Source organism: Phaenicophaeus curvirostris, chromosome 29 (genome assembly GCF_032191515.1).
Source record: "Phaenicophaeus curvirostris isolate KB17595 chromosome 29, BPBGC_Pcur_1.0, whole genome shotgun sequence".
NCBI classification, from domain to species: domain Eukaryota; kingdom Metazoa; phylum Chordata; class Aves; order Cuculiformes; family Cuculidae; genus Phaenicophaeus; species Phaenicophaeus curvirostris.
Window position 1 is genome coordinate 1528811 of NC_091420.1, and position 24796 is coordinate 1553606.

The following is a 24796-nucleotide window of genomic DNA, read 5'->3' on the forward strand; positions in this document are numbered from 1 at the left end:
GATTCACCCTCAGTGCACAGAAACAGCGCTGGGAATGTGTGGATTCACCCTCAGCGTGCAGAAACAGCGCTGGGGAGGTGTGGATTCACACTCAGTGCACAGAAACAGCACTGGGGAGGTGTGGATTCACACTCAGAGTGCAGAAACAGCACTGGGGAGGTGTGGATTCACACTCAGTGCACAGAAACAGTGCTGGGGACGTGTGGATTCACACTCAGTGCGCAGAAACAGCGCTGGGGAGGTGTGGATTCACCCCTGGTGTGCTGCAAAGGCGCTGGGATCCCAGCGCGTCTCTCGACCCTGGCACCGCAGCTGCGCTGGTTTCTGCAGTGCCTGGGTTTGAGATGGGCAAGGGAGGGGCACCAAGCAGGAAATCCAAGTGGTGCAAGTTCGTCCCCCAAGTTCTCACTTTCTTGTCCCGCTAAGTAGCTCGGGGGGAGCTTCACAGCCGTTCGGCAGCACTTTGCGTTTCGCAATGAACAAAACGGAGGCCGCAGGCTGACACAACCACTTATTCCTCCCACCTTAACCAAACCAAAGCAGATTCCTATCGGAACGCACGTGACTGCGGGGAGAGCGCTGGCTCAACAAAAAAGCTTTTCATTCACAGCACCTGCTTGAAAACCAAGAGGCTTCTACCTGCTCGCTCAGCAGGGCGAGATCCTTACCTGCGTAGATGCAGACGAAAGAGCCTTTAGCAATATCATCGAGGCAGCGAATGCCCCAGCCTTTGTTCTGTGTCTTGAATAACTGCAGCCGGACTTGGAGCCCGTGCTGGACCAAGCGGTTGGTGCACATGTTCACGTTGCACTTGCACCTTCTGTTACACTCGTAAACCCTGAAAAAAAGGACAATAACATCTCCCATATTACAGCAACATCCCAAGAGTCAGTGCGATCCCAGGAATGACACAAAGGGACTTGTGACGATGACTTAAAGCTCAGCAGAGCAGCAAGAGCGTTGCTGCCAGGTACTGTGGTAACGCACAGTGATCCCAGGCCATGCATTAGCAGATGACTCGTTAGAGCGAGTCCACAGGAGGCCACGGAGATGATGTGAGGGCTGGAGATCTTAAAGCAGCTTCCAGTACAAAAAGGGGCTCCAGGAAAGCTGGGGAGGGGCTCTGGATCAGAGAGTGCAGGGACAGGATGAGGGGAACGGTTTTCAAAGAGGAGAGACTGAGATTTCTTGGGGAGAAATGTTTTCCTGTGAGGGTGAGGCCCAGGCTGCCCAGAGCAGGGGTGGCTGCCCCATCCCTGGAGGGGTTCAAGGCCAGGCTGGATGAGGCTTGGAGCCCCTGATGCAGTGGGAGGTGTCCCTGCCCATGGCAGGGGTGGAACTGGATGGGTCTTGAGGTCCCTTCCAACCCAAGTCATCCTATGATCGAACCAAGAACAGAGGTGTTTTCAGTGTCTGCACCCGGCCCTGGGAGATGCCACCTCTCTGACAGCATTGGAGGGAAGTGCCTGGGGCTGGAATTTGTGAGGACAGAAGAGACAAGTCTACTCACCCCGTTGGGAGGCATTCCTCCAGCCTTTTGTGCTGGTACCCTGCGTTGGGGTTGATTTGCCCTCCTGGGGTGCAGCCTGTTGCTTGCACTGTCAGCTGGTGGCAGGCACATTTCGATCTAGAGAGAGACACAAAAAACTCACCCATGCTCTACTTTTAGATGCCGCTTTTTCAGGAAGAAAACAAAATCACACCTTTTCCTTAGGAAGATGCAAGAGATGGGCACACAGAGCTCAAACCGGAGGAGCTGCCAGGGCTCCAAGGCCAGAGCAGGTCACACCTCAGGCTGTGGTGCTTCCCCACCCTCCAAACCCACATGAGGAGTCACCTACTTGTCTCTGCAACCATCTTTGCAGTCGCAGCCCACGAGGAAGTCCAAGCTGGTGTTGATGTAAACCCCTTTTCCGGGGACGCGTTCCTTTCTGTAGGCCACCTGCGGAGGCGGGGTGTTGTCGATCTCATTGACGCAGGACAGCGGCACGTCCTCCCTGCCCTTGGTGATGTCTGCGATGTAGTAGTAGGGTTTGTAGGGCTGGAATTTGCGACCCACCAGCACGTACGGGTCCAGGCAGAACATCTCCAGGAAAAGAAAATCGCAGTCCGTCTCAAAGAGGTAGCGCTCGATCTCCTGCATGGTCCGCAGGCACAGCCCACACGGCGTCTTGTAGAGGACGTGGAAGCCCATCTTGCGGTTCACGCGGCGGCGGGCGGTCATCCTTCGGAAGTCGTAAAGCAAGGGGATGAGCAGCGGGTTCTTGCTGCGATACTGGTCGCTGCGGATGGGGCGGACGCGGGACAGGCAGATGTCGCTGCAGACGTGCGGCAGGTAGAAGAGTTTCTCCAGCGGGGCTCGGTAGGACGGCTCGTTGGGCACGCAGTCCATCATCCCGTGGAAGGGCTGCACCGCGGCGCTGCCCGCCTGGCTGCTGGAGAGCCTGCCAGAGGGAAAGGGACAGACTGAGCAGCCTCGGGGCAAGGCGAGCGGGCTTCCTCCGCAAACCACAGAGGGATTTGAAGCACTTGGTTCATGGAACCATGGAATGGTTGGGTTGGAAAGGATCTTAAAGCCCACGCCACCATGGGCAGGGACACCTCCCGCTGCATCGGGGCTCCAAGCCCCATCCAACCTGGCCTTGAACCCCTCCAGGGATGGAGCAACCTGGGCCAGGGCCTCCCCACCCTCACAGCAAAACATTTCTCCCCAAGATCTCATCTCAGTCTCCCCTCTTGAAGCTCAAAACCATTCCCCCTCGTCCTCTCCTTGCCTTCCCTGAGTCAGAGCCCCTCCCCAGCTTTCTTGGAGCCCCCTTTAAGCTCTGGAAAGGTCAGAGGCTTTGGCCAGGGTCCCACTGGGGTGAGCGCTGGTCAGAATTGATAAGAGACCCTCCAAGCTGAAGCCAAAAACGGAACGTAACAACCATGGGCAGGGAGGGAGAACAAGGTAAGAGGGAGACAAATGCCCAGGACTAGACGAGCTCATCAGTCCACAACCAATTACACCTCAAAACTCTCCCCAGGACGCAGGGATGTTGCTGCGTTCATCCCAAACGGGCCCAAGCTGAGCTTACCGCTGCTGCTGGGCTGCCCCGGTCCTTCCCGACGGAGCCGGATCGCTTAGGACAGGCGAAGGAGGTGACGACTGCCCAGAGCCCGCAGAGCTGGGACAGAAGGAAGTGCTTTTCTTGGCCACCTGCTTTCTGGACTGGGCCAGCGGACTGTCGGAGCAGCTGCACGGGGGAAGAGGGGAGGCGATTTGCAAGGTGCATACACTCACACAACTGGTAAGATTTAGAGAGACAAGGGCAGTCAAAACAACGCTTGGGAGTCAGCAATGGTGCCCTAACCTAGAAAAACCAAGCAGGCTTTTCCCTAAGGAGCATGAAAATGTCTGATTCCTTGCGCTACAACGATCTTGCAACAACCCCAACAAAATGTTGCTACACTTAAACCCAACAACCTGCTGTTTATGCGGAGTGAGGGAGCGTAATGAGGATTCCCAGGGCCTTCATTTAGGAAGCCGGACAAACCAGAACATGAAGAAACCCCTGCAATAGCAGAAGAGCTTCCAAAGGCTCAGTTGGAGCAACAGCGCTGAGCAATGGGAGGAAAAAGTCATACAGAGGATTCTCTTGTCTGTACCAAGGCAGAAGATAAAATTGTACGAGGGAATGCAATAACATCCCTGATGGAAACGTCACCCGGGGCTCCAAGCCAACTCTGCAGCCCAAAACCCATCGGAAAGGTGGGAAGCACCTTGAGGACACCAGCCTCACCCTGTGAGGAAACAGCAGTGGAGGGTTTCAATCCATTTCCACCCATTAAAGAGAAAACCACCCCAAACCAGCCTCTGTTTTTCCCAGAAGTGGATAGAGACAGTTAAGTTATCAGGGCAGAAAGGGAGGAGCAGGGAGAGCAGGAGGGAGTGGCCATTTCAGCAAACATCTGCCTTAAAAACAAGGTGTTGACACACATTTCAAAATCCAAGTGCAAGAGAAAAAAAAGCTTCTGTTCATGGGCTTTAAGCAGCGTGAAACGGCTGGGAGCAGCTCCCGTGGAACAAAATGAAAGCGAGACAAGAGAGGGAAGAGAACGAGGCCTTCCTCGGAGTAAACAAACACCAGAGGGAAGAAACCACTCTCCTTATTTTTATAATCTAAACCCAATGTGGTTTTAACCAAACAGCATCTGTCGGGACAGTGGGGACATGGATATAGCACGTTGCCTTCAGCCACGGTTCAAAACGAGGTGTAAGCAGTTCACGGTTAGTGTCTGCTTGTATTAGATCTGAAAACAAGACCTGAAGTCAAAGGCTCTGTGGGGAGATAAAAACCCCATTTCTGGTAGCCGCTGCAAGGACCGTTAAATAGAAAAGGAGCAATCTGGCAGCCAAGAAGACTGCATTGTCATCTTTGTGCCACTGCACATCCTTCCCACACCCCCAGCAGCTCCAGGTGCCCTGGTGCGAGGGCAACCGCTCAGCTCTTCTCCTGCTCACAGGTGGGGCCTTCAGCCAACAGTGGAGGAGCCAGTGCCGCGTTCCTCACGCTGCAGCAAGCTCTGTCAGCATCAGCCTCTCTTCTCAGTTACGAAAAAGATGAGGAACAAGGCCATTATGGCTTCGATTCTCAAGTCTTGATCAGAACGGCACAGAAAGAGCATTTCCAAGTTGGCTCCCACATCCAGGGTCCTATTGCACTGGAACGTGGAGAGGAACCCTCTCCTGAAGGAGGGAGCTGGGGGCAGGCAGGGTTTCTTAGACACTATTCCACCTACGGAGTGTAAAGATTCACTTGCTGCACGGGTTCCATACAGCTGGGACACCTCCTCGTTCCCTTCTGCCCATGCAGCACGGCGCAGTCGCAGCAGAAGACGTGCTGGCAGGGGGCCAGGCGTCCATAAACTCGGATAGGAAATCCACAGTGGTGACAAAAATGAACGGGGACAGCATCTCTCTCCCCTTGGAAGTTATTAAAGTCCTGGAGCACACGCTCAGGTGCCCCAGTGTTCTCCAAAATACTCCCTTCATCACGAGGCTGGGTTCCTCCTTCATCCAGGCCTCCTTCAGCACTGGTTTGCGCCTCCAAGAACGTCCCACTTGGGCCCGGGGCGGCAGGAGGCACGTGTGCGACTTGGCCGTGGTTTAGCTCTATCGGGTTTGGGCCGTGACCACCCAGACCAACCAGGGATCCCGAGTTCTCGGTGCCTTGTAAGTCATTGAGGTCTGCGAGCAGGTCAGTCCAAGTGGAGGGATACAAGGCAGCCAGGGGCCAGCGCCTGGATCGTGACACGAGGGAGCAATTCAGATTTTCAGAAGAGAAGGAGCAAATGTTCTAAGTTGGAAATACAATAAGTGCGAAGCTTTAGCCCTGAGTAAACATCTGGCTCAGGGTGCTGGGCTGTCAGCTCTCCCGCCCCCGAACACTCATCCAGCAGCCTTGCTCCCTAGTTTTCCCCAGCAACATGACTAAAACTGCTTTGTGTAACCAGGAAACAAGCCCAGTCATGGAGGAAACCTGAGGATTCCTCTACGCGGAAAGGGTGGTGCCTGAAAGAGCTGAGTACTGGAGACAAAAGGCAGAGGAGGCAGCGGTAGAAGCGGAGAACTGACTCCAGTACTTACTCCATCTCACCAGGCTGCGGAGAAACGGGCTGTGCTGCCAGCGAGGCCACCTGCATTTGCTCCAAAGGCTTGTACTGGGTGCCAGCACCCGATAAATCTTGCGTGTATTGGACTACGGGCCCTTTGCTCCTGACAGCACCTGGTGGGGATGGAGGAAAAGCAAAGCATCAACAAGAAAAGTCACAGAATCTCCAGGTTGGAAAGGACCCACCGGATCATCGAGTCCAACCATTCCCATCAATCACTAACCCATGTCCCTCAGCACCTCGTCCACCCAGCCCTTAAACCCCTCCAGGGAAGGGGACTCAACCCCCTCCCTGGGCTGTTCCAGTGCCCAATCACCCTTTCTGTGAAATATTTTTTCCTAATGTCCAGCCTGACCCTCCCCTGGTGGAGCTTGAGGCCATTCCCTCTCGTCCTGTCCCCCGTCCCTTGGGAGAAGAGCCCAGCTCCCTCCTCTCCACAACCTCCTCTCAGGGAGTTGCAGAGAGCAATGAGGTCTCCCCTCAGCCTCCTCTTCTCCAGGCTAAACCCCCCCAGCTCTCTCAGCCGCTCCTCTTCTTCTCCAGCCCCCTCCCCAGCTTCCTTGCTCTTCTCTGCACTCGCTCCAGAGCCTCAACATCCTTCTTGTGGGGAGGGGCCCACAACTGACCCCAGGATTCGAGGAGCGGTCTCCCCAGGGCCGAGTCCAGAGGGAGAAGAACCTCCCTGGCCCTGCTGGCCACGCCGGGTCTGATCCAAGCCAAGATGCCCTTGGCCTTCTTGGCCCCCTGGGCCCCTGCTGGCTCCTGTTCAACCAACCCCCCCAGGTCCTTCTCCTCCAGGCAGTTTCCAGCCAGCCTTCTCCTAGGCTGGAGCTGCTCAGGGTTGTTGTGCCCCAAGAGCAGGACCCGCCATTTGGCCTCGTTAACCCTCCTGCCGTTGCTCTCAGCCCATGGATCCAGCCTGTTCAGATCCCTTGGAAGCCTCCCTGCCATCCAGCAGATCCAGCTTCCACCCAGCTTAGTGTCACCTGCAAACTCACTAAGGGTGCAAAAGCTGTTGCACTAGCGACAAAATATTGATTTAGTTCCTGAAGGCAACTCAAGAAGGAGCATTTGCAATCAATACCAGGCCACTGGGTGAGCTGTGTCACAGCCCATCACCCCAAATACATTCTAGCTGCTTCAAACACCTGCAGTCTGATTTTGCAGCATCTTTATGTCAGGAGAAAAAAAAGCCCACTGTAAATCTTACATCTCCAGGTAGTTTTGCTAAAAAAAAAAAAACACCAAAAGCAACCCCAAGCCCAATCCAACCCTGCCGACCCACCATTCCCGGATACCAGTTAAAGGGGAAGATGCCACACACCAACGTTAGGACGAGTCCTTGCTTGTCCACTTTGCTTCTTCTCTTGGGTGGAAGCTGTGGAAGTTTTCATGCTGTACATGGGCTCAAGGCGCGTGGAACCCCGGTAAATCCACTCTGAGCGTTTGTCATCCTGCAGCAAGGAGAAAGCAACACTCGCAGCGCCTCTGGCAAGAGCTTCCAGAGGCAGAATACAGGCCTGGGAGACAACAGGGAGCGGAACGGGATGGGAAGGAGGCAAAATGTAGACCTGAAGGCTCTTGAAAAGTCAGGCAGCCAAGAGAGGACAAAAGCCATAACCTACCATATCCCAGGAAACACTGAATGCAAACCAGATCTAGAAAGAGAGTTTGTAATAAGAACCCAGACTCCAAACACGGTTCTATTCTCAGCCCAACATCTAACGAGGCGATGTGGCAGAAACCAGATTCCCGCAGGAGAGCAGCAAGCTCCTCAGCACAAACTCAGTCTGCTCCGCCACAGGGAGGTTGAACTTGCAAGGGCACAACGTCTCCCCAGCCGCTCACACTTATCTGGGTGGAAAGGGAACTGAGGATCTCTGCTCCGTCTCTGCAGTCTATGACATCTGAATAAGCAGAACATCACAGCTTCTGCTCAGTTTCTCTCCTGCTTCTCCAGATGGCACTTGCATGTGTACAGAAAACTGGGGTAGGTGTTTCCACCAAGAGAGGAAGCAGGACAGAACACATCTGCAGATGATGGTTTTTGTTTCTCACTTGTCTACAGCTTTAAAGTTTGATGTGTAAAATGCTTTAAAAGGCTTTTGAAGCACTCCTCATGCAAACAAGAGTCACCTTCCCATGGACACTCAGCAGAAATGGATGGTCTATCTACCAAAACCTCCTCACCCCAGGAACTTCACAGAATCATCAGGTTGGAGGAGACCCACTGGATCATCGAGTCCAACCATTCCCAGCAATCACTAACCCATGTCCCTCAGCACCTCGTCCACCCGGCCCTTAAACCCCTCCAGGGAAGGGGACTCAACCCCCTCCCTGGGCAGCCTCGGACACTGCCCAATCACCCTTTCCAAGAAATATTTTTTCCTAATGTCCAGCCTGACCCTCCCCTGGTGGAGCTTGAGGCCATTCCCTCTCGTCCTGTCCCCTGTCACTTGGGAGAAGAGCCCAGCTCCCTCCTCTCCACAACCTCCTTTCAGGTAGTTGGAGAGAGCAATGAGGTCTCCCCTCAGCCTCCTCTTCTTCAGGCTAAACACCCCCAGCTCTCTCAGCCGTTCTTCATAAGGCCTGTTCTCCAGCCCCTGCCATCAGAGAGAAAACTGGGCTTGATCAGCTCCCCCCACCTCAAGCCGAAGCCCACCTTCCCCTTCTGATGGGAGAAGGTAAGTTGCCCTACCAGGAAAAGGATTTTGACCAGACTGCCATCTACTTCTTCCACTCTGGATTTCCACCAGGTCCCTTCCCACTCCGTTTTGATCAGCTGGCCGGTCTTCAGCAGCACCATGGGGCGGTTGGGGTAGGCCGTGATGTACTCCTTGATGAAATCACGAGAGGAGACGTCATCGATGTCTTCCCAGGTCTTTTGCACTGTTTGGAAAGGGATGGATGGGGAAGGGGGAAGAGGGGGAAAGTTTCTTACAAAGAGAACCCATAATTCTTTTTTTCAAAAAGAACCCAGATGGGTTTTTACGTAAGAACAAGCAGCAATCCCAAGTGGCTGGATTTTCAGCAGCAGGGCATCCAGCCACGTTAACGCAAGAGCACGAGGTGTCACAGCAAACTCTGTGACAGGAAGAAACCACAACTCCCTCCAGCTTCACAGGCAAACGACTACAGACACAGCACCAGAGGGGACATGTAGTTTGTTCCCATCCTTTGAGCCCAGGCTCCTGCATCCACCCCAAGCATCTCTGTATCATCTCAGAGTTGGGACAGAGATCACTCACGTGGCCGGCAGACTGGGTAGAGCTCCCACTCCTTGACATATGAAGCGTAGCCATCGTCAAAGAAGATCAGGAACCTGCAGAACGGCAGCGTTGGAATTAGAAATGCAGCAGAATAAAACGCAGCTCTGCATTAAATCATGGGATGGTTTGGGTTGGAAGCGACCTCAAAGCCCATCCAGACCCACCCCTGCCATGGGCAGGGACACCTCCCACGGCATCAGGGGCTCCAAGCCCCATCCAACCTGGCCTTGAACCCCTCCAGGGATGGGGCAGCCACCACTGCTCTGGGCAACCAGGACCAGGGCCTCCCAAACCTCACAGCAAAACATTTCTCCTCAAAATCTCATCTCAATCTCCCCTCTTGCAGCTCAAAACTGTCCCCCTAGTCCTCCCTCTGGACTCCCTGATACAGAGCCCCTCCCCAGCTTTCCTGGAGCCCCTTTCAGCACTGGAAGCTGCTCTAAGGTCTCCCCAGAGCCTTCTCTTCTCCAGGCTGAACAACCTCAACTCTCACAGCCTGGCCTCGTACAGGAGGTTCTCCAGCCCTCAGATCATCTCCCTGGCCTCCTCTGGGCTCGCTCCAGGAGATCCAGGTCCTTCCTGGGCTGAGGACTCCAGAACTGGACACAGGCTCCAGGTGGGTCTCACAGACTGGAGCAGAGGGGCAGAATCCCCTCCCTCCCTGCAGGTCCCACGGCTTTGAATGCAGCGCAGGACATTGTTGGTTTCTGGGCTGTGAGCCCACACTGCTGGCTCATGTGAAGCTTCTCACACACCAGCACCCCAAGTCCTTCTCCTCAAGGCTGCTCCCATGTTATCCATTCTCTATCCAGTCTGGATTTGTGCTTGGGATTGCCCTGACCCCGGAGCAAGACCTTGCGCTTGGCCTTGCTGAACTTCATGAGGTTCACACGGCTCCCCCTCTCCAGTCTGTCCAGGTCCCTCTGGATAGCAGCCATTCCCTCCAGCACATCAACCACATCACACACTTGCTGAGGGCACCCTCAATCCCACCGTCCACATCTGCGACCAAGACGTTAAATGACACCAATCCAAATCCTGATGCCTGCAGAGCCCAACTTATCACCGGCCTCCACTTGGACACGGGGCCACTGATCATAACTCCTTGAGTGTGACCAACCAGCCAACTTCTTATCCATCAAATGGCCCACCCATCAAATCCACGTCTCTCCAGTCTCTCCCCTGGCTGTCAGCAGCCAGGAGCCGAGCAGAAAGTTTTCATCGCCTTCGGGGGACCAGAAGTTGGGAGGGGGACACCCGCAAGGCTGGGTACGGCACACCCTTCGTGTTGCGTGAGAGATTCAGGAGACTGAGACAGGTAAAGGTTGCTTTATGAGAGACCGACACCACGGCCAGCCTAGCCAGGACGAGCAAATCTGCACCCTGACTAATGAAGACAGCTCATTTGCAGTCATTAAACATGGATCAGATAGAACCTGATGCAACCAGGCATTCATCCAGATCCACATTTGAAACGAACAGGGCGATTATAACCTTTACAAATCTCTTCAAAAAGACCACAAGCCTCAACCACAGCGTGGAAAAAACCCTGCCCCTCATTATCAAGTCGCTCTAGACCTGCCCTTTCTTCTCCTGAAGTGCTTTGGCAAACCCGCTGGCACGAGATGCTCCCAGGCCTCGGATTTCCCAGCAGCGCGCTTGACGCCTCGAGCAGCGCAGCCTCCCAGTGGTGCAATAATGTGAATGAGTTACCAGATATAATTCCTGCCTCAGGGCCATGAGTAACAGAGCGCAGGCTCCACCCAGCGCTATCAGAGATAAGAGACTAAAGAAACGCTATTCCCACCTACGGCCATGGAAAGGGCAGGATAGAATTTAGCTCTCACAACAGCAAATCTACAAACACGCCTCTGTTCACAGAATCATAGAACGGTTTGAGTTAGAAGGGACCTTAAAGATCAACTAATTCCAACCCCCCTGCTGGATCAGGCTGCCCAAGGCCTCATCCAACCTGGCCTTCCACACCTCCAGGGTTGGGGCAGCCACCACTGCTCTGGGCAACCTGTTCCTGTTCCTCACCACCCTCAGTGTGAATAATTTCCTCCTCAAGTCCAGTCTAAATCTGCCCCTCCCCAATTTCCAGCCCTTCCCACTAGCACAATCACTCCAAGCCTTTGCAAACAGCCCCTCCCCAGCTTTCTTGTAGCCCCTTCAGGTACTGGAAGGTCACTATAAGTTCTCCTTGGAGCCTTCTCCTTTCCAGGCTGAAAAATCCCAGCTCTCTCAGCCTGTCCTCATACAGGAGGTTCTCCAGCCCTCTGATCATCTTTGTAGCCTCCTCTGGACTCACTTCAACAGCTCCACCTCCTTCTTACGTTGAGGATTCCAGAACTGGACACAATATTCCAGCAGAGGTCTCACAAGGGAGGAACAGAGGGGCAGAATCACCTCCCTCACCCTGCCGGCCGCACTTCTTTTTGATGCAGCTCAGGATATGGTTGACCTTTGTTCCTTTCCCATTTTCCCTAAAACCAAAACAATCAAATAAAACTAAAAAAAGGGGGGGTGTGTGGCTGTGGAGGAGAATTCATACCTGTCTTTATTCTTGATGTTAGGGGTTTCGGCCACGATGCCGGCGTACAGCCAGACCCGATCCCCATCTTTGTATTTCGCCACAACCCTGCTGCCCACATAGTGTTTCTCAGGTGAGGGGTGATAGTCGTAAGCGATGTGATTGCCAGAAAGCAAACTCTTCCCTTTATCAAACTTCACTTTGTACTTCTTCCCAGTGCCTGAAAGACATTTCAACACATTAGAAGACGTTTCACCAGAGCGCAGGGGTTCAGGGAGCAGTAGGGCTGTTTAGTCTGGAGAAGGGGAGGCTGAGAGGAGACCTCATCGCTCTGCGCAGCTCCCAGAAAGGAGGTTGGAGCCAGGCGGGGGTCGGGCTCTGCTCCCAAGAAACAAGGGACAGGATGAGAGGAACCAGCCTCTAGTTGTGCCAGGAGAGGTTTAGGTTGGATATGGGGAAAGATTCCTTCATGGAAAGGGCTGTCACGCTGCCCAGGGCAGTGGGGGAGTCCCCATCCTGGAGGGGGTTCAAAAACTGTGTGGCCGTGGCACTTGGGGACAGGGGTCAGTCCCGCAGTGGGGTTGGGCTGACGGTTGAGCTTGGAGGCCTTTTCCAACTCCAATGATTCCCTGACTCTAAGACACGGAAAAGCCCACACACGATTTCACCCATGAAGTCCAACACCATACAGCATTCTGATCCAAGATATTTGAAAGCCTTCCAGAACGAATTTGGAAGGTAAAACATCACAGTGGATTTGTGCTGCTTTCACAGCTCTTCCCAGACAGCCCCGTGCTCCCCACCCAGAGCTCAGTGAAAGCCGCGAGCGCCACGCACGGGACGTACCAACCGTCCGGATTGCGATGAGAGTCCCTTTGTGCCACGTTTTGCTTCTCTTTTTACCCAGGATCCTCATGCCAACGCTCAGATCACCATCGCTGCTGAGGTCACTCCCAGGAGCCGCAGGGCCAGCGGGCTGGGCTGTGCTAGGAGCTCCCTGAAGGCTCTGTGCCTCTGCGCAAGGAACAACCAGAGAATAAGTCGGGATTGCCCAAAGACTCCCTCTCTTCTGTGGGCAACTGGAGGAACGTCCGTTTGAGCAGAGACAGGAGGCATTCTTTAGCTTTGCTTTTCCTCAGGGAGCCTAAAGCACCTCAGTTTTACTGGATGGAGTAGGCAGAGGGTGGGGCTTAAACATCAATAAAGAGCTTTCACATTAGGGGAACAGCACCACTTAGCTTTGCTTTTGGAAAGGGCTTAAAAAGAAATAGGACTTGGGAATCAATATACCCTAACGGGTCTTTCCAGCAGGGAAACAGAAGAGTTATTTTCTTTCTCTGGAATAAAATCGATGTGTGTTGAGACTCTGACGAGACCAGGCTAAGGGCACACACGTTGCCAGCTCCAGGAAGCTCTCACTCACCTCTTTGTGTGTCCCGTGCGTTTGTTCTCTTGTTCACGGCATCCATGAATTTCTGAACATCCTGGGCAGACCTTCTCATGGCAGCCATGGCTTCCCGCAGCTGAGAGGAAGACGAAGAAAATAGGAAGAAGGTTTTTGCACCGAATACAACGACATCCTATCTGTTCTGGCCAAATCCCACTTCGAGGCACCAACTCACCGGGGTCTGATCCTTTGCAGTTCTGCGACTGCCATCACCTGCATTGAGAGAGAAAAGAAGTGGTTTAAAACATTTTAGGGAGGAAGAAATCCGCCCTAAGTGCCACCAAAAGCTGGGTGACCAGAGGAAAGCGTCCCTTCCAAAGCCTCTTCGTACCTGTCAAGAAATCCACACAAGCAGGGTTTTTACTGAGCCAGACGCACGCTGTGCTGCACAAGGCAAAGTCCATGCACGGCCAGCATTTCATGGGGACCATAATCAGGCAGGTGGGAAAAGGGAAAGGTCCCAGTTTGGGATTTCAGGAACCACACAATAGTTATGGGCCCTGGCAGAGACTGCAAGCGATGATGTCCCTCAGAGAAGCCGACGGCCCTGCCTCCCTGATCCTCTCCTGCTCACAGACCAGCACAGCTTATGCCTAACTTTACGATGTCCTTACTCTAATCCCCCTTGCTCCTATCCTCCTTCGGGGCACACTCAGATCTCCATCCCTCCCCTTAGTCCACAATGAGATACTGAACTGGTCTTCCAGCTCAAATCAACGCTCATGACATCATCGTCATCCTCGTCTGGGATCTCGATCACTTCCATGGCTTTGGCAGCCCCCTCCTCGTCCTCGGAACTGCTCTCGCGATACTGCAGGCCCAGCTTGGAGTACAGATCTATCACCAAGTGCTCGCATTTCTCAATGGCTCTGGAGAAAAAAAAGAAAGGCAGAGACAGGAAAAGGCAAGGTGAGCCCAGCTGTGCATCCCATGACACCACAGCAAGAACCAGGAGCTGCCGGGGAGTTAAATACAGCCACGATGAGGGGAGAGCGTTCCTGAGAAGGATTAAAAGCCATGGGGGAATAATTTTAATTATCCCTCAATAGCCACACGCTAACAAAACAATGGGGAATCACAGCGTCAGCACTCACAACATGGGGCTCTGCCGGCCCAGCTCCCCATCTTCTTCTCCGAACCCCAATTCCAACACGTGGCTGGGATTTGGATCACGCTCACCTTGAAGCGTCATCAAAGAGCCGGTCAACGCGAGCCACCTCTTCTTCCTTCTGTTTCACACATTTCTCCAGCTCCTCCAGCTGCTGCTTCCTCTGCTTCACGCACTCAAACTTCTCCAGCTCTTTGTTGATGATTTCCTGGAGCTCCTCCATGGAGATTCCCAGCTCCTCCATCACTTCCTCCTGCAGCTCCTTGATCTCCTGGGAATCCATTTCTGCTGCAGATGACACCACAAAGACATGAGAAGCCGGTGTGACCCTGCTGCTGCAGCACAGCACTTGCAAGAGCATCAACTCCACTTTTTGAAAGTTAATCAGGAAGAATATGTTACACATGGTGCGAAGATGACAACAGAGGGAGCTAAAAATCACTGAGATTTAAAAAAACTATGGAGCCAGAGCCTCCCAGGACAAACAAGAGTTCCTGACATCTCCTTTGATCTCTGCACAGGCTCTCCAAACCCACCAGAGGCTCCTCTTCACCCTCTCAGCATCTTCTCCTCTGCAAAACCTGCAGAGCAGTTCCCGGGGAGGAGAACCTCATGCTACCTTTCCCACAGAAGCCCCCACCCTCCCGTCCCTGGGGCGTTTAAGGAGCACAGAATCACAGAATGGTTTGGGTGGACCCCAAAGCCCATCCAGTCCCACTCCTGCCATGAGCAGGGACACCTCCCACGGGATCAGGGGCTCCAAGCCCCATCCAACCTGGCTTTGAACCCCTCCAGGGATGGGGCAACCACAACCTCTCCAGGCAACCTGTTCCCCCCATGAAGAAATTCCTCCTTATGTCCAGTCTAAATCTGCCCCTCCCCAATTTATAGACCTTCCCCCTAGTCCTATCGCTCCAAGCCTTTGTAAACAAGTCCCTTCTCAGCTTTCTTGTAGCCCCTTCAGATACTGGAAAGTCTCTCTAAAGTCTCCTCAGAGCCTTCTCTTCTCCAGGCTGAACAACCTCAACTCTCTCAGCCAGCATAAATGAGTGGCTTGGAACGATCGCTGAGCATCCAGCGCTGTAAAGGAACACCAGCTTCTTAATACACACATTGGTACTAAGGAATTCATAGAATCACCAGGTTGGAAGAGACCCACTGGATCATCGAGTCCAACCATTCCCATCAATCACTAACGCATGTCCCTCAGCACCTCGTCCACCCGGCCCTTAAACCCCTCCAGGGAAGGGGACTCAACCCCCTCCCTGGGCAGCTTCTGCCAGGGACCAATGACCTTTTCTTCGAAAAATTTTTTCCTAATGTCCAGCCTGACCCTCCCCTGGAGGAGCTTGAGGCCATTCCCTCTCGTCCTGTCCCCTGGCCCTTGGGAGAAGAGCCCAGCTCCCTCCTCTCCACAACCTCCTCTCAGGGAGTTGCAGAGAGCAATGAGGTCTCCCCTCAGCCTCCTCTTCTCCAGGCTAAACCCCCCCAGCTCTCTCAGCCGCTCCTCTTCTTCTCCAGCCCCCTCCCCAGCTTCGTTGCTCTTCTCTGGACTCGCTCCAGAGCCTCAACATCCTTCTTGTGGGGAGGGGCCCACAACTGACCCCAGGATTTGAGGAGCGGTCTCCCCAGGGCTGAGGCCAGAGGGAGAAGAACCTCCCTGGCCCTGCTGGCCACACTGTGTCTGATCCAAGCCAAGATGCCCTTGGCCTTCTTGGCCACCTGGGCCCCTGCTGGCTCCTGTTCAACCAACACCCCCAGGTCCTTCTCTTCCAGGCAGCTTTCCAGCCAGACTTCTTCTAGTCTGTAGCACTGCAACTTTAACTTATATTCCCAATTTTCAGTAATGCAGCCCCTCCAACTCTGCCTGCCCCTCTGTGCCCACTCCTCATCTCAGAATTCCCCTATCCTCCCTGCCCTTCAGCCCCCTCCTGACCCAAATATCACCTGACGCTTGCTCCTCACTGCCCCACAGCTCCCGCTGTCCCCCTGCTCCTCACAGTGCCCCCCGTGCCCTCCCAGCCTCCCCGCATTGTAGGATTTGATTATTTTGACTTTAAATTTGCTTTTCGAGCTCCCTCACAGCGTGCCAGTAAGGTGGAAGCTGTCAGGATCCATTCACTTACAGGGTGCCAGACGCTTGAGCTGAAGTCTTCAAACAAAACAAGTTGAGAGCAAATGGCTCTTGTGAGACGCGGAGCCAGTGGAGCCTCGTTTAGTTTGTCAGCAGCAGCAGTTAGAGGGAGAGACGCCCTGGTTTGCAGGCCACATGTGGAGTCTTCAAAAGAACTTTCAGCTGGAGAATGGCAATCAAGGATTTTGAAGACACCCAGGACCCTCGAAGATTCCTGCCTTGAATAACTGGGCATGTGCAAGGAGGAGGAGGCGCATTACCATTAGTCCTGGGAGTGTAAATAATGGGTGTGATTATTCCAGAGGTTCTGATGAATAAATGTTTTTAATAGATAAAGAATTGGTTGAGAGGTTCGGCATGCAGGAATGGCTTGGAACGACTGCCCGTGCGTCCAGCACTGCAAAAGAATGCCACCTTCTTAATACACATCCTGGTAACTAAAGAGGTTTTATATTAGCTCCGGATTTTCTGTGACACTCACAGACTCCCTAAATTCTCTCACAGTCCCCTCTTCCCCCCCAGATCAATTCCTCTTGCCCCACAGCCCCTTCTGCCCACCCAGTCCAATTCTTCCTGCCTCACAGCCGCCCCTACCCCTCACAGACCCCCAATTCCCCCTGCCCCACAGCCCCCCTACCCCTCACAGACCCCCAATTCCCCCTGCCCCACAGCCCCCCTACCCCTCACAGACCCCCAATTCCCCCTACCCCACAGCCCCTCTACCCCTCATAGGCCCCCAATTCCCCCTGCCCCACAGCCCCCCTACCCCTCACAGACCCCAAACTCCCCCTGCCCCACAGCCCCCCTACCCCTCACAGACCCCAAACTCCCCCTGCCCCACAGCCCCTCTACTCCACAGACTCCCAACTCCCCCTGCCCCACAGCCTCTCTACCCCTCACAGACCCCCAATTTCCCCTGCCCCACAGCCCTTCTACCCCTCACTGCTGCCAATTCCCCCTGCCCCACAGCCCCTCATACCCCTCACAGGCTCCAAATGACCCCTACCCCTCACAGAACCCCAATTTCCCCTGCCCCACAGCCCCCCAAACCTCACAGCCCCCTAATATCCCCTGCCCCACAGCCCCCCTACCCCTCACAGGCCCCAGATGACCCCTACCCCTCACAGAACCCCAAACTCCCCCTACCCCACAGCCCCCCAACCCCCTCACAGCCCCCTACCCCCCCCAGACCCCCAATTCTCCCTGGCCCACAGCCCCTCTACCCCACACAGACCCCAAACTCCCCCTGCCCCACAGGCCCCCCTACCCCACAGCCCCTTCTACCCCTCGCGGGCCCCCCTACCTCTCACATACCACCAATTCCCCCTACCCCACAGTCCCCCAACCCCCGCTGCCTCCTCCCCGCTATCCCCCAGTGCCCCCAACCCCTCGGTTCCCCTCACAGCCCCCCCGCCCGGCCGCACTCACCGAGACCCCGGACCCGCCACGACCTCCCTTGCCGGAGAAGAGCAGGAAGAGGAGGGGGGGGCGCTAACCGGAACCTGCCCCCAGCCACTTCCGGTAACGCCCCCGCCCGGCGCAGCGGCTCTGCGCATGCGCACAAGGCGGGGCGGGGCTGTCGGCGTTATTCCAGCCAATGAGCGCGCGCCGGGGGGCGGGGAGGCAGCGCGGCTCCAGCCAATGAACGTTGGGGGCGTGGCCAAAGCCTTTTAAAAGGCTCAGCGCCCCCTTGCGGAGCGCAGTGGTACTGCCTGGGGGAGCGTTGGGAAGCTGGGGTGGGGGGGGTCGTCTTGGGGAACATTGGGGAGCTTGGAGGGTGCTGGGTGGGAAATGGGGGCTCTGAGGATGATGAGGAACTCTGTGGATGCGGGGGGGGGGAGTAATGGGGTGCTGAGGGGGTGCTGGGAGGGGTAATAGGGTGCTGAGGGCAATGGGGAGCTCTGAGGGTGCTGGGGGGGTAATGGGGAGCTCTGAGGGGTAATGGGGTGCTGAGGGTGATGGGGAGCTCTGAGGGGGTTATGGGGTGCTGAGGGCAATGGGGAGCTCTGAGGGGGTTATGGGGTGCTGAGGGCAGTGGGGAGCTCTGAGGGGATAATGGGGTGCTGAGAGTGATGGGGAGCTCTGAGGGGTAATGGGGTGCTGAGAGCGATGGGGAGCTCTGAGGGGTTAATGGGGTGCTGAGAGTGATGGGGAGCTCTGAGGGGTAATGGGGTGCTGAGAGCGATGGGGAGCTCTGAGGGGATAATGGGGTGCTGAGGGCATTGGGGAGCTCTGAGGGGATAATGGGGTGCTGAGAGTGATGGGGAGCTCTGAGGGGTAATGGGGTACTGAGGGCGATGGGGAGCTCTGAGGGGGTTATGGGGTGCTGAGGGCAATGAGAAGCTCTGAGGGGGTTATGGGGAGCTCTGAGGGGATAATGGGGTGCTGAGGGCAATGGGGAGCTCTGAGGGTGCTGGGGGGGCAATGGGGAGCTCTGAGGGGGTAATAGGGTGCTGAGAGTGATGGGGAGCTCAGATGGTGGGGTGGGTAATGAGGTGCTGAGGGTGATGGGGAGCTCTGAGGGGGTTATGGGGTGCTGAGGGCGATGGGGAGCTCTGAGGGGGTAATGTTTGGCTTTGGCGGGGCTGTGGGGGTCCCTGGGCTGGCTCAGGGGCGCTCTGGGGGTGCTGGGGTCCCTAGGGCTGCCTTGGGGGGCTGTGGCCTGAGGGGTTTGGGGGGTCCCTGGGGGCTTAGGGTCCCCTCAGTTGATGGGCTCCTCCTCCCAGGTGGAGGTGGGGATGGCGCTGTAGGGATCCACCACCAGCCGCCCGCACCGCACCGCCATGGCCAGGAGGAAGAGGCCCAGCAACACCACGAAGGCCACGGCGAAGCCCTTGTCCACATCGAGCGCCGGCAGCGCCGTGGCCGTCTCCATGCGGGACCCTCGAGCGTGCAGCCCCCGGCTCCCTGGGGGGCAGAAGGTAGGGGATGTGGGTCAAACCCAGCCAGAACGGAGCCTCCTCTTCACCAGGGCTTCGATGGGGGCACCCGGTGTCCCTGTCACAGCCACTCTTGCCACCCAGATCTTTGTTGTCTCCCCTTTCCGCTTCCCTTTAGGAAAAATGGGTTAAAATATCTCTTTAAAGTTGTTTTTTTCTTCTTCCATAGGAGCACCTGCCCCTGTTGGGGCTTGGCTGAGCCCAACCGCACAGACGCCGTCTGGGATTGGAAGCAGGACAGGAGGACAAACTGCTGAGAAGCAAACCAGGGTGGAAAACCCAAGGCTGGAGAAGAGGTGGAAGCTTCAAAAACTCAAAGTGACCGAGTCCTGCAGCACCCAGAGGTTGCGGGAAGCCCCCCAGTTCCCAGCTCCATCCCGCGTGTACTGATGGGGGCAGCTCCTTACCTCCCTACGGACGGACAGACGGACGCTGTGCCCCTCTCCCTGCCCCGGCTGTGGGCGCCTGCTGGCACCAGGGTGGCATGAATACTGCAGGAGCGCGGCGGCATCGCCTTTCACACCTCCTGGGAGATGCGATCGGGTGGATTCAGGTCTCACCTCTCTTTCCACCACCCCCTTCTCCCGGCGGGTGAGGGCTCTGGGGTCCTTTCATGGACCCCACAGTCATTGAGGGGGGCATTGAGGATGATTTCTCCCCAAAATTCATTTTTTTTCTTCTCCATTGGGGAAGATTCCTGCTGCAAATGGAATTTTTCCTCCTCCTTAACAGATGATTCCCCCCTAAAATGGATTTTTCTCCTCCTCAGCAGAGGATACCTCCCCCAAATGTTTTTCTTCCTAATCTATCAGGGAGGATTCATCCCCCAAATGTTGTTTTTTCTCCTTCTCGATGGGGAATTCCTCTCAAAATGTTTTTTTTTCTCCTTGGTTGGAGAGGACTCCTCCCCAAAATGGATTTCTTCTTGTTCAAATGGATTTTTCTGCTCTGTTGAGAGGATTTCTCCCCAAAACACAGTGGGATCCGAGTCCCCAGCCCTTGAAATGATTCAAACTGGGTCCTTGGCCCCTTCCCAGGGAAAACTCTAGGAGCAGGGATGCTTTGGGCTTCAAACCGAGATGCTTCTGGCTCCCTTTTTTCCCCCAGGAGGAACCCTTGGCCCCTCCTGGCCCCGCCCCCCGCGTTAGCCCCGCCCACAGACTCTATCGCACCAATGGGAGCGCGGCACTGCCCTCTAGCCACGCCCCCTTCCACACGTGGCTCCGCCCCCCGTCCCCACTGGGCCAATGGGGAGCGGCGCCTGTGTCCCGCCCCTTAGACCTGGTGACCACGCCCCCTTATGACGCCACCAGCCCCCGCCCCGGCTCCGCCCCCTCCCCATTTAGACCAATGGGAGCGCAGCACCGGGCTTATGCCCCGCTTCCTCCTGCCCCCGCCCTCTCCACGTGATGGCCAATGGGAGCGCGGCACCGCGCGTCTGTCCCGCCCCTCTGTGGCCCCGCCCCCTGGCTCCGTTTGGGCTAATGGGAGCGAGGAGCCGTGCTTATGCCCCGCCCCTTTGTGGCCCCGCCCCCTCGCTCCCTTTGGACCAATGGGAGCGCGGCGCCGCGCCCTGGCCCCGCCCCCGGCTGGGCTGCGCGGCGGGGTTTCCTGCGCCGCCATCTTGGCCGCGGAGGGAGGCGGGGAGGGGGGGGGCGGCCGCTCGGGGCACCGGGGGCTCGGCATGGCGGCCACCGCCGCCAACCCGGGTGAGCAGCCGCGCCGGGGCTGGGGGGGGGACGCGAAGAGGCGGGGGCGGGGGGCGCTGAGGGGCTCGAGGAGCCTTGGAGCTGCTGAGGGGGCGGCCTGGGGCAGCTGGAGGGGAGAAGGAGCCTCTGAGGGGCCCTGAGGAGGCCCTGGATCAGCTAGGGGGGCTGGATCTGTTTGGTGGGTGCCTGGGGTAGTTAAGGGGCTCTGGGGCAGCTGGGGGGGGCTGAATCCGCTTGGGGGAGCTGAAGGGGGCCTGGATCTGCTTGCTGGGGTCCCTGGGGCAGCTGGGAGGGGGTGTCCCTGGTTCTGCTTGGCGGGGGGTGAGGGCTGGATCTGTTGGGGGTCCCTGGGGTAGCTGGTGGGGGAGCCTGGATCTGATGGGGCCTGTTGGTCAGCAGAGGGAAACGCTGGGGCAGCTGTGGGATCTGCTTGGTGGGTACTGGGGCAGCTGCGAGGGGGCCCTGGATCAGTTGGAGGATGGCTGAATCTGCTGGGGGTCCCTAGGGCATCTGGAGGGGTGCCTGGATCTGCTGGGAGGTCCTTGGGGGACCTGGAGGGGTGCCTGGTGCATCGGGAGGGGTGTCTAGATCTGCTGGGGGTCCCTGGGGCACCTGGAGGGGTGCTTGGATCTGCTACTGGGGGTCCTTGGGGGCATCTGGAGGGGTACCTGGATCTGCTGGGGGCCCCTGGGGCATCTGGAGGGGTGTCTGGATCTGCTGGGGGTCCCTGGGGCATCTGGAGGGGTGTCTGGATCTGCTGGGGTCCTTGGGGGAACCTGGAGGGGTGCCTGGATCTGCTGCTGGGGGTCCCTGGGGCACCTGGAGGGGTGCCTGGATCTGCTGCTGGGGGAACCTGGATCTGTTGGGGGTCCCTGAGGCACCTGGAGGGGTGTCTGGATCTGCTGGGGGTCCCTGGGGCATCTGGAGGGGGGCCTGGATCTGCTGGGGGGTCCTTGGGACACCTGGAGGGGTGTCTGGATCTGCTGGGGGGCCCTGGGGCGTCTGGAGGGGTGTCTGGATCTGCTGGGGGGTCCTGGAGCAGCTGAGGGGGGCTGGATCTGCTTGGCAGGGCCGGTGGGGGAACTGAGGGGGACCTAGATCTGCTTGGTGGGCGCCCGGAGCAGCCGAATGGGATCCCTGGGGAGAAGTGATGGTGGAGCAGACGGAGGTTGGGTTGAGGAACGGGGCTGTGGTGACTTTAGGGGCTGGGCTGGATCCTAGAGGGGGTTGGGGCTGGAGGCTCGGGTTGGGCTGAGGAGGGTTTGGGGGTGCTGGGAGGATGGGATGGGGTGAGGGGCACCTCTGAGGGGCCCAGCCTGGGGGCTCTGGAGGGCTTGAGAGCCTGCGGGGTCATCGGGGCTGAGCTGTGGCTTGCTGGGGGCTCTATGAAGGGGCTTTGCTGGGGATAAGGATGGGGCTGGGTCACTCCCTGGGCCTCTGTGGGTGCTGAAGGCCCAGCACATCCCTGGCTCGGAGCACCCGGGGCTGGATTAGACCCCTTTTTTTTTTTTTTTTTTGTGCTGTGTGTTTCCTTAATTAGCGCCAGGCAAAACCCCAGTGCGCTGTGTTGGGAAGGGCTTGTACAGACTCCTCTTTCCCTCACAGTGAGCAGAGCAGCCGTGTGAGCGCCTGCTGGCAGAGCGCAGGATGCTCCAGCAGCGTTTGTGCTCCCAGGTTGATAACCAAGGGATGATTACCTGCCCATCCCAGAGGGATTGGAACTGCATGATCTTTAAGGGCCCTTCCAACCAAAACCATTCTATGATTCTCTGTTTGAAGGAAGCTGGAAGTTGGTGATACCCGATACTCACTGAATAAACCCAAATCTTTTAGGCTTTATCTGATTTCTGGCTAAATTGCTCTGAAATTAGTGTGTATCTGGAATAATCCAGGGTCTGTGGAATTGTAGTGGGTTCACAGCGCGGTGAGGAACATCAGAATTTGAGCTTCTGTGTTCTTCTAGTGTTTTCTTTTCTCTGGCTTGTGGTTTCTGACTGTTCTTGCTTGTGGCTTGAGGCTGGTGAGGTCTTTGGTTGTGTGAGGCGCTCAGGTTTATCGCGGACTGTTCGTTGTCACTTCTAAAGAGTGAGTTTTGCTCGTTTTAAGGGTATAGGAAGCTTTTGTGGCTTTAAACGTTGAGAAAACGTGTTGGGTTGTCTGTTTGTGGTGGTTGTGAGGCGAGGGCACAGGGCTGGTGTCGGGAAATCCGCGGTTGTGGCTTCACATCGTGATCTGAAATTCTCTGGTAATTAGAAGTCAGAGATGGGGAGTCAGGAAGAACATGAATTCCTGCTCCAGCTTAGCAAAAATCATTCTGAAATGAAAACTGTCCAACTCATGAGCCCACCCCGTGGGAGAAGGTGCTTTTGGCTCACAACAATGTGCTGTGGAAGAGTAAGATTGTTCCAAGCAGCCAAACCGTAGCCGTGTGTGTTGATGTGGGCTTGATTCGGAAGCTAATTCCTTCTCCGACCGGTGGAGCATGAGATCAAGGCATCACAATTTGATGAGCGAAGGACGCTAAATCTAAAGTGGAAAATGGATGTTGTGAGCCAGCTCTGGTGGGTGGAAAGGGAAGGTATTCCTGGCTTTGGACAGTTGGCGTGTTGCAAGGTGTTCATGGAAGCGTGGTCCTCGGAGCTGCGTGGTGTGATGTGTAATAGGAAAGTTTGAAATGAATTCGCAAGGGAAAGAGAAAGAGCTTTCAACACCTGGAACTATGGGTTGGCCAAGCGACCAGCTTTGGGAGCTGGGCCCTCTTTTCCGTGGCTTTGAGGCTCCAGTGGTTGCTGGATGATTCCCCAAACCTGCTGCCCGTTCTTGCCACGGGAGGTGGGAAAATAGACCCCCAAACGAGGTTGGGACTTACTCGGAGTGCTCTGCCTGTGGCTGGCGTGCCGTGCTGTGCCATCCTGGTCCTCTGTCCATCCTCAAATGCAGCAGGGGTGAGGAGGCTCAGGAGCCTGTGGGATGTGGGTGAAGCTCTTCCCTGCTTCTGGAGAAGCACTGGGAGAGAAGTCTGCAAAGCCATTCAGTTCCCTTGTCTTTGGGAGGGTGCGGTGAGCTCCTGCACGATTCACTGCCCCGGGAGACATAAATTGCGAAGTTGTAGACTGGAAGCTCTTGATTGTGCCAAATCGAGCAAGGCTTGTGTTGTTAAAAAGTTTGGAGTGGGAGGTCAACTGCATCTGCTGAGGGGGAATAGGAGGAAAGGTTGGAGAAAAGGACAGTGGCTTGCTGTGGGTTTTAATTCCAACTTAGAATTGTAGAATCGTGGGATGGTTTGGGTTGGAAGGGACCTCAAAGCCCATTGAGTCCCACCCACAATTTCAAATACAACAGTGGGAGTCGCATTCTTCGTGTGTTTTGAGTTCACGTGCTGCTCAAAGGCAGTGGCAGATGACACTGAGCGTAATGTAAATGCATTTGAGAGCTGCAGCAGTCCCGCCTCCTAAATCACTCCTGAATATTCCCGTTGATTTTCTTGCTACAGCTTTTTCCCTGTGGAGGTGCCAGTGGTTGCTCCAGAGCCCTTCCCATGGAAGCTGGGGCTGGAAAGGATGTTCCCTTTGCCATCTCCCAGTCCTTGGCTGAGCTGTGGTTGTGCTCGCAGACTCGTACTCAGCTCAAAACGAGGGTCCGCAGTTTCCCTGTACAGCCTCTGCTCGTCTCTTCTGGCCTTAATTAGGTTTATGCATGTTAGAGCAGGGATTGGTTCGGGAAAGGGCTGGGACGGAGACCAGAGAAGGATCTGGATTATTGCAGCAGTGACTCCACAGAGCCCACCCTTGCCCTTGGAGAAAGATTGATGGCAACTTCTGGCAACACTTCTGATTCCTGAAGAAACCACTCTCCAAACAAACCCAACCGTTGGTCCTGTTGTTCTTGACATGGATTATTTGGAAGGAATGCATTCATTCCCTCTTCTGCTACCGCGGAACACTTGGAATGTGGTGTTCTTGCCGCTCTGGATATCAATGTGTTGAGTTGAAGTGAAGCATC

General features: G+C 55.9%; 2 protein-coding genes across 10 annotated transcripts in view; one reads left to right on the forward strand and one right to left on the reverse strand.

Annotated features, from left to right (window-relative positions):
• Nucleotides 1-17648, reverse strand: part of SETDB1 (SET domain bifurcated histone lysine methyltransferase 1) — a 25956-nt gene extending 8308 nt beyond the window's left edge. For 2 of the 4 annotated variants that reach the window (XM_069878617.1, XM_069878616.1), the window contains exons 1-17: nucleotides 17575-17648; nucleotides 16139-16543; nucleotides 14084-14300; nucleotides 13601-13773; nucleotides 13080-13117; nucleotides 12881-12980; nucleotides 12304-12471; nucleotides 11479-11677; nucleotides 8904-8977; nucleotides 8354-8544; nucleotides 6980-7109; nucleotides 5630-5768; nucleotides 4783-5283; nucleotides 3078-3236; nucleotides 1842-2444; nucleotides 1511-1627; nucleotides 669-838 (exon numbers count right to left, since the gene is read on the reverse strand). In XM_069878617.1, the coding sequence (XP_069734718.1) occupies nucleotides 669-838; nucleotides 1511-1627; nucleotides 1842-2444; nucleotides 3078-3236; nucleotides 4783-5283; nucleotides 5630-5768; nucleotides 6980-7109; nucleotides 8354-8544; nucleotides 8904-8977; nucleotides 11479-11677; nucleotides 12304-12471; nucleotides 12881-12980; nucleotides 13080-13117; nucleotides 13601-13773; nucleotides 14084-14295 (2974 nt within the window). In that variant the 5' untranslated portion in view covers nucleotides 14296-14300; nucleotides 16139-16543; nucleotides 17575-17648. The other 2 variants (XM_069878619.1, XM_069878618.1) reach the window with 2 other exon arrangements.
• A 3035-nt stretch (nucleotides 17649-20683) lies between these two features.
• The window catches only part of ARNT (aryl hydrocarbon receptor nuclear translocator), a 29109-nt gene continuing 24996 nt past the window's right edge, over nucleotides 20684-24796 (forward strand). For all 6 annotated transcript variants that reach the window (XM_069878641.1, XM_069878635.1, XM_069878638.1 and 3 more), the window contains exon 1: nucleotides 20684-20794. In XM_069878641.1, coding sequence (XP_069734742.1) covers nucleotides 20770-20794 — 25 coding nt within the window. In that variant the 5' untranslated portion in view covers nucleotides 20684-20769. The remainder of the gene's footprint in view (nucleotides 20795-24796) is intronic.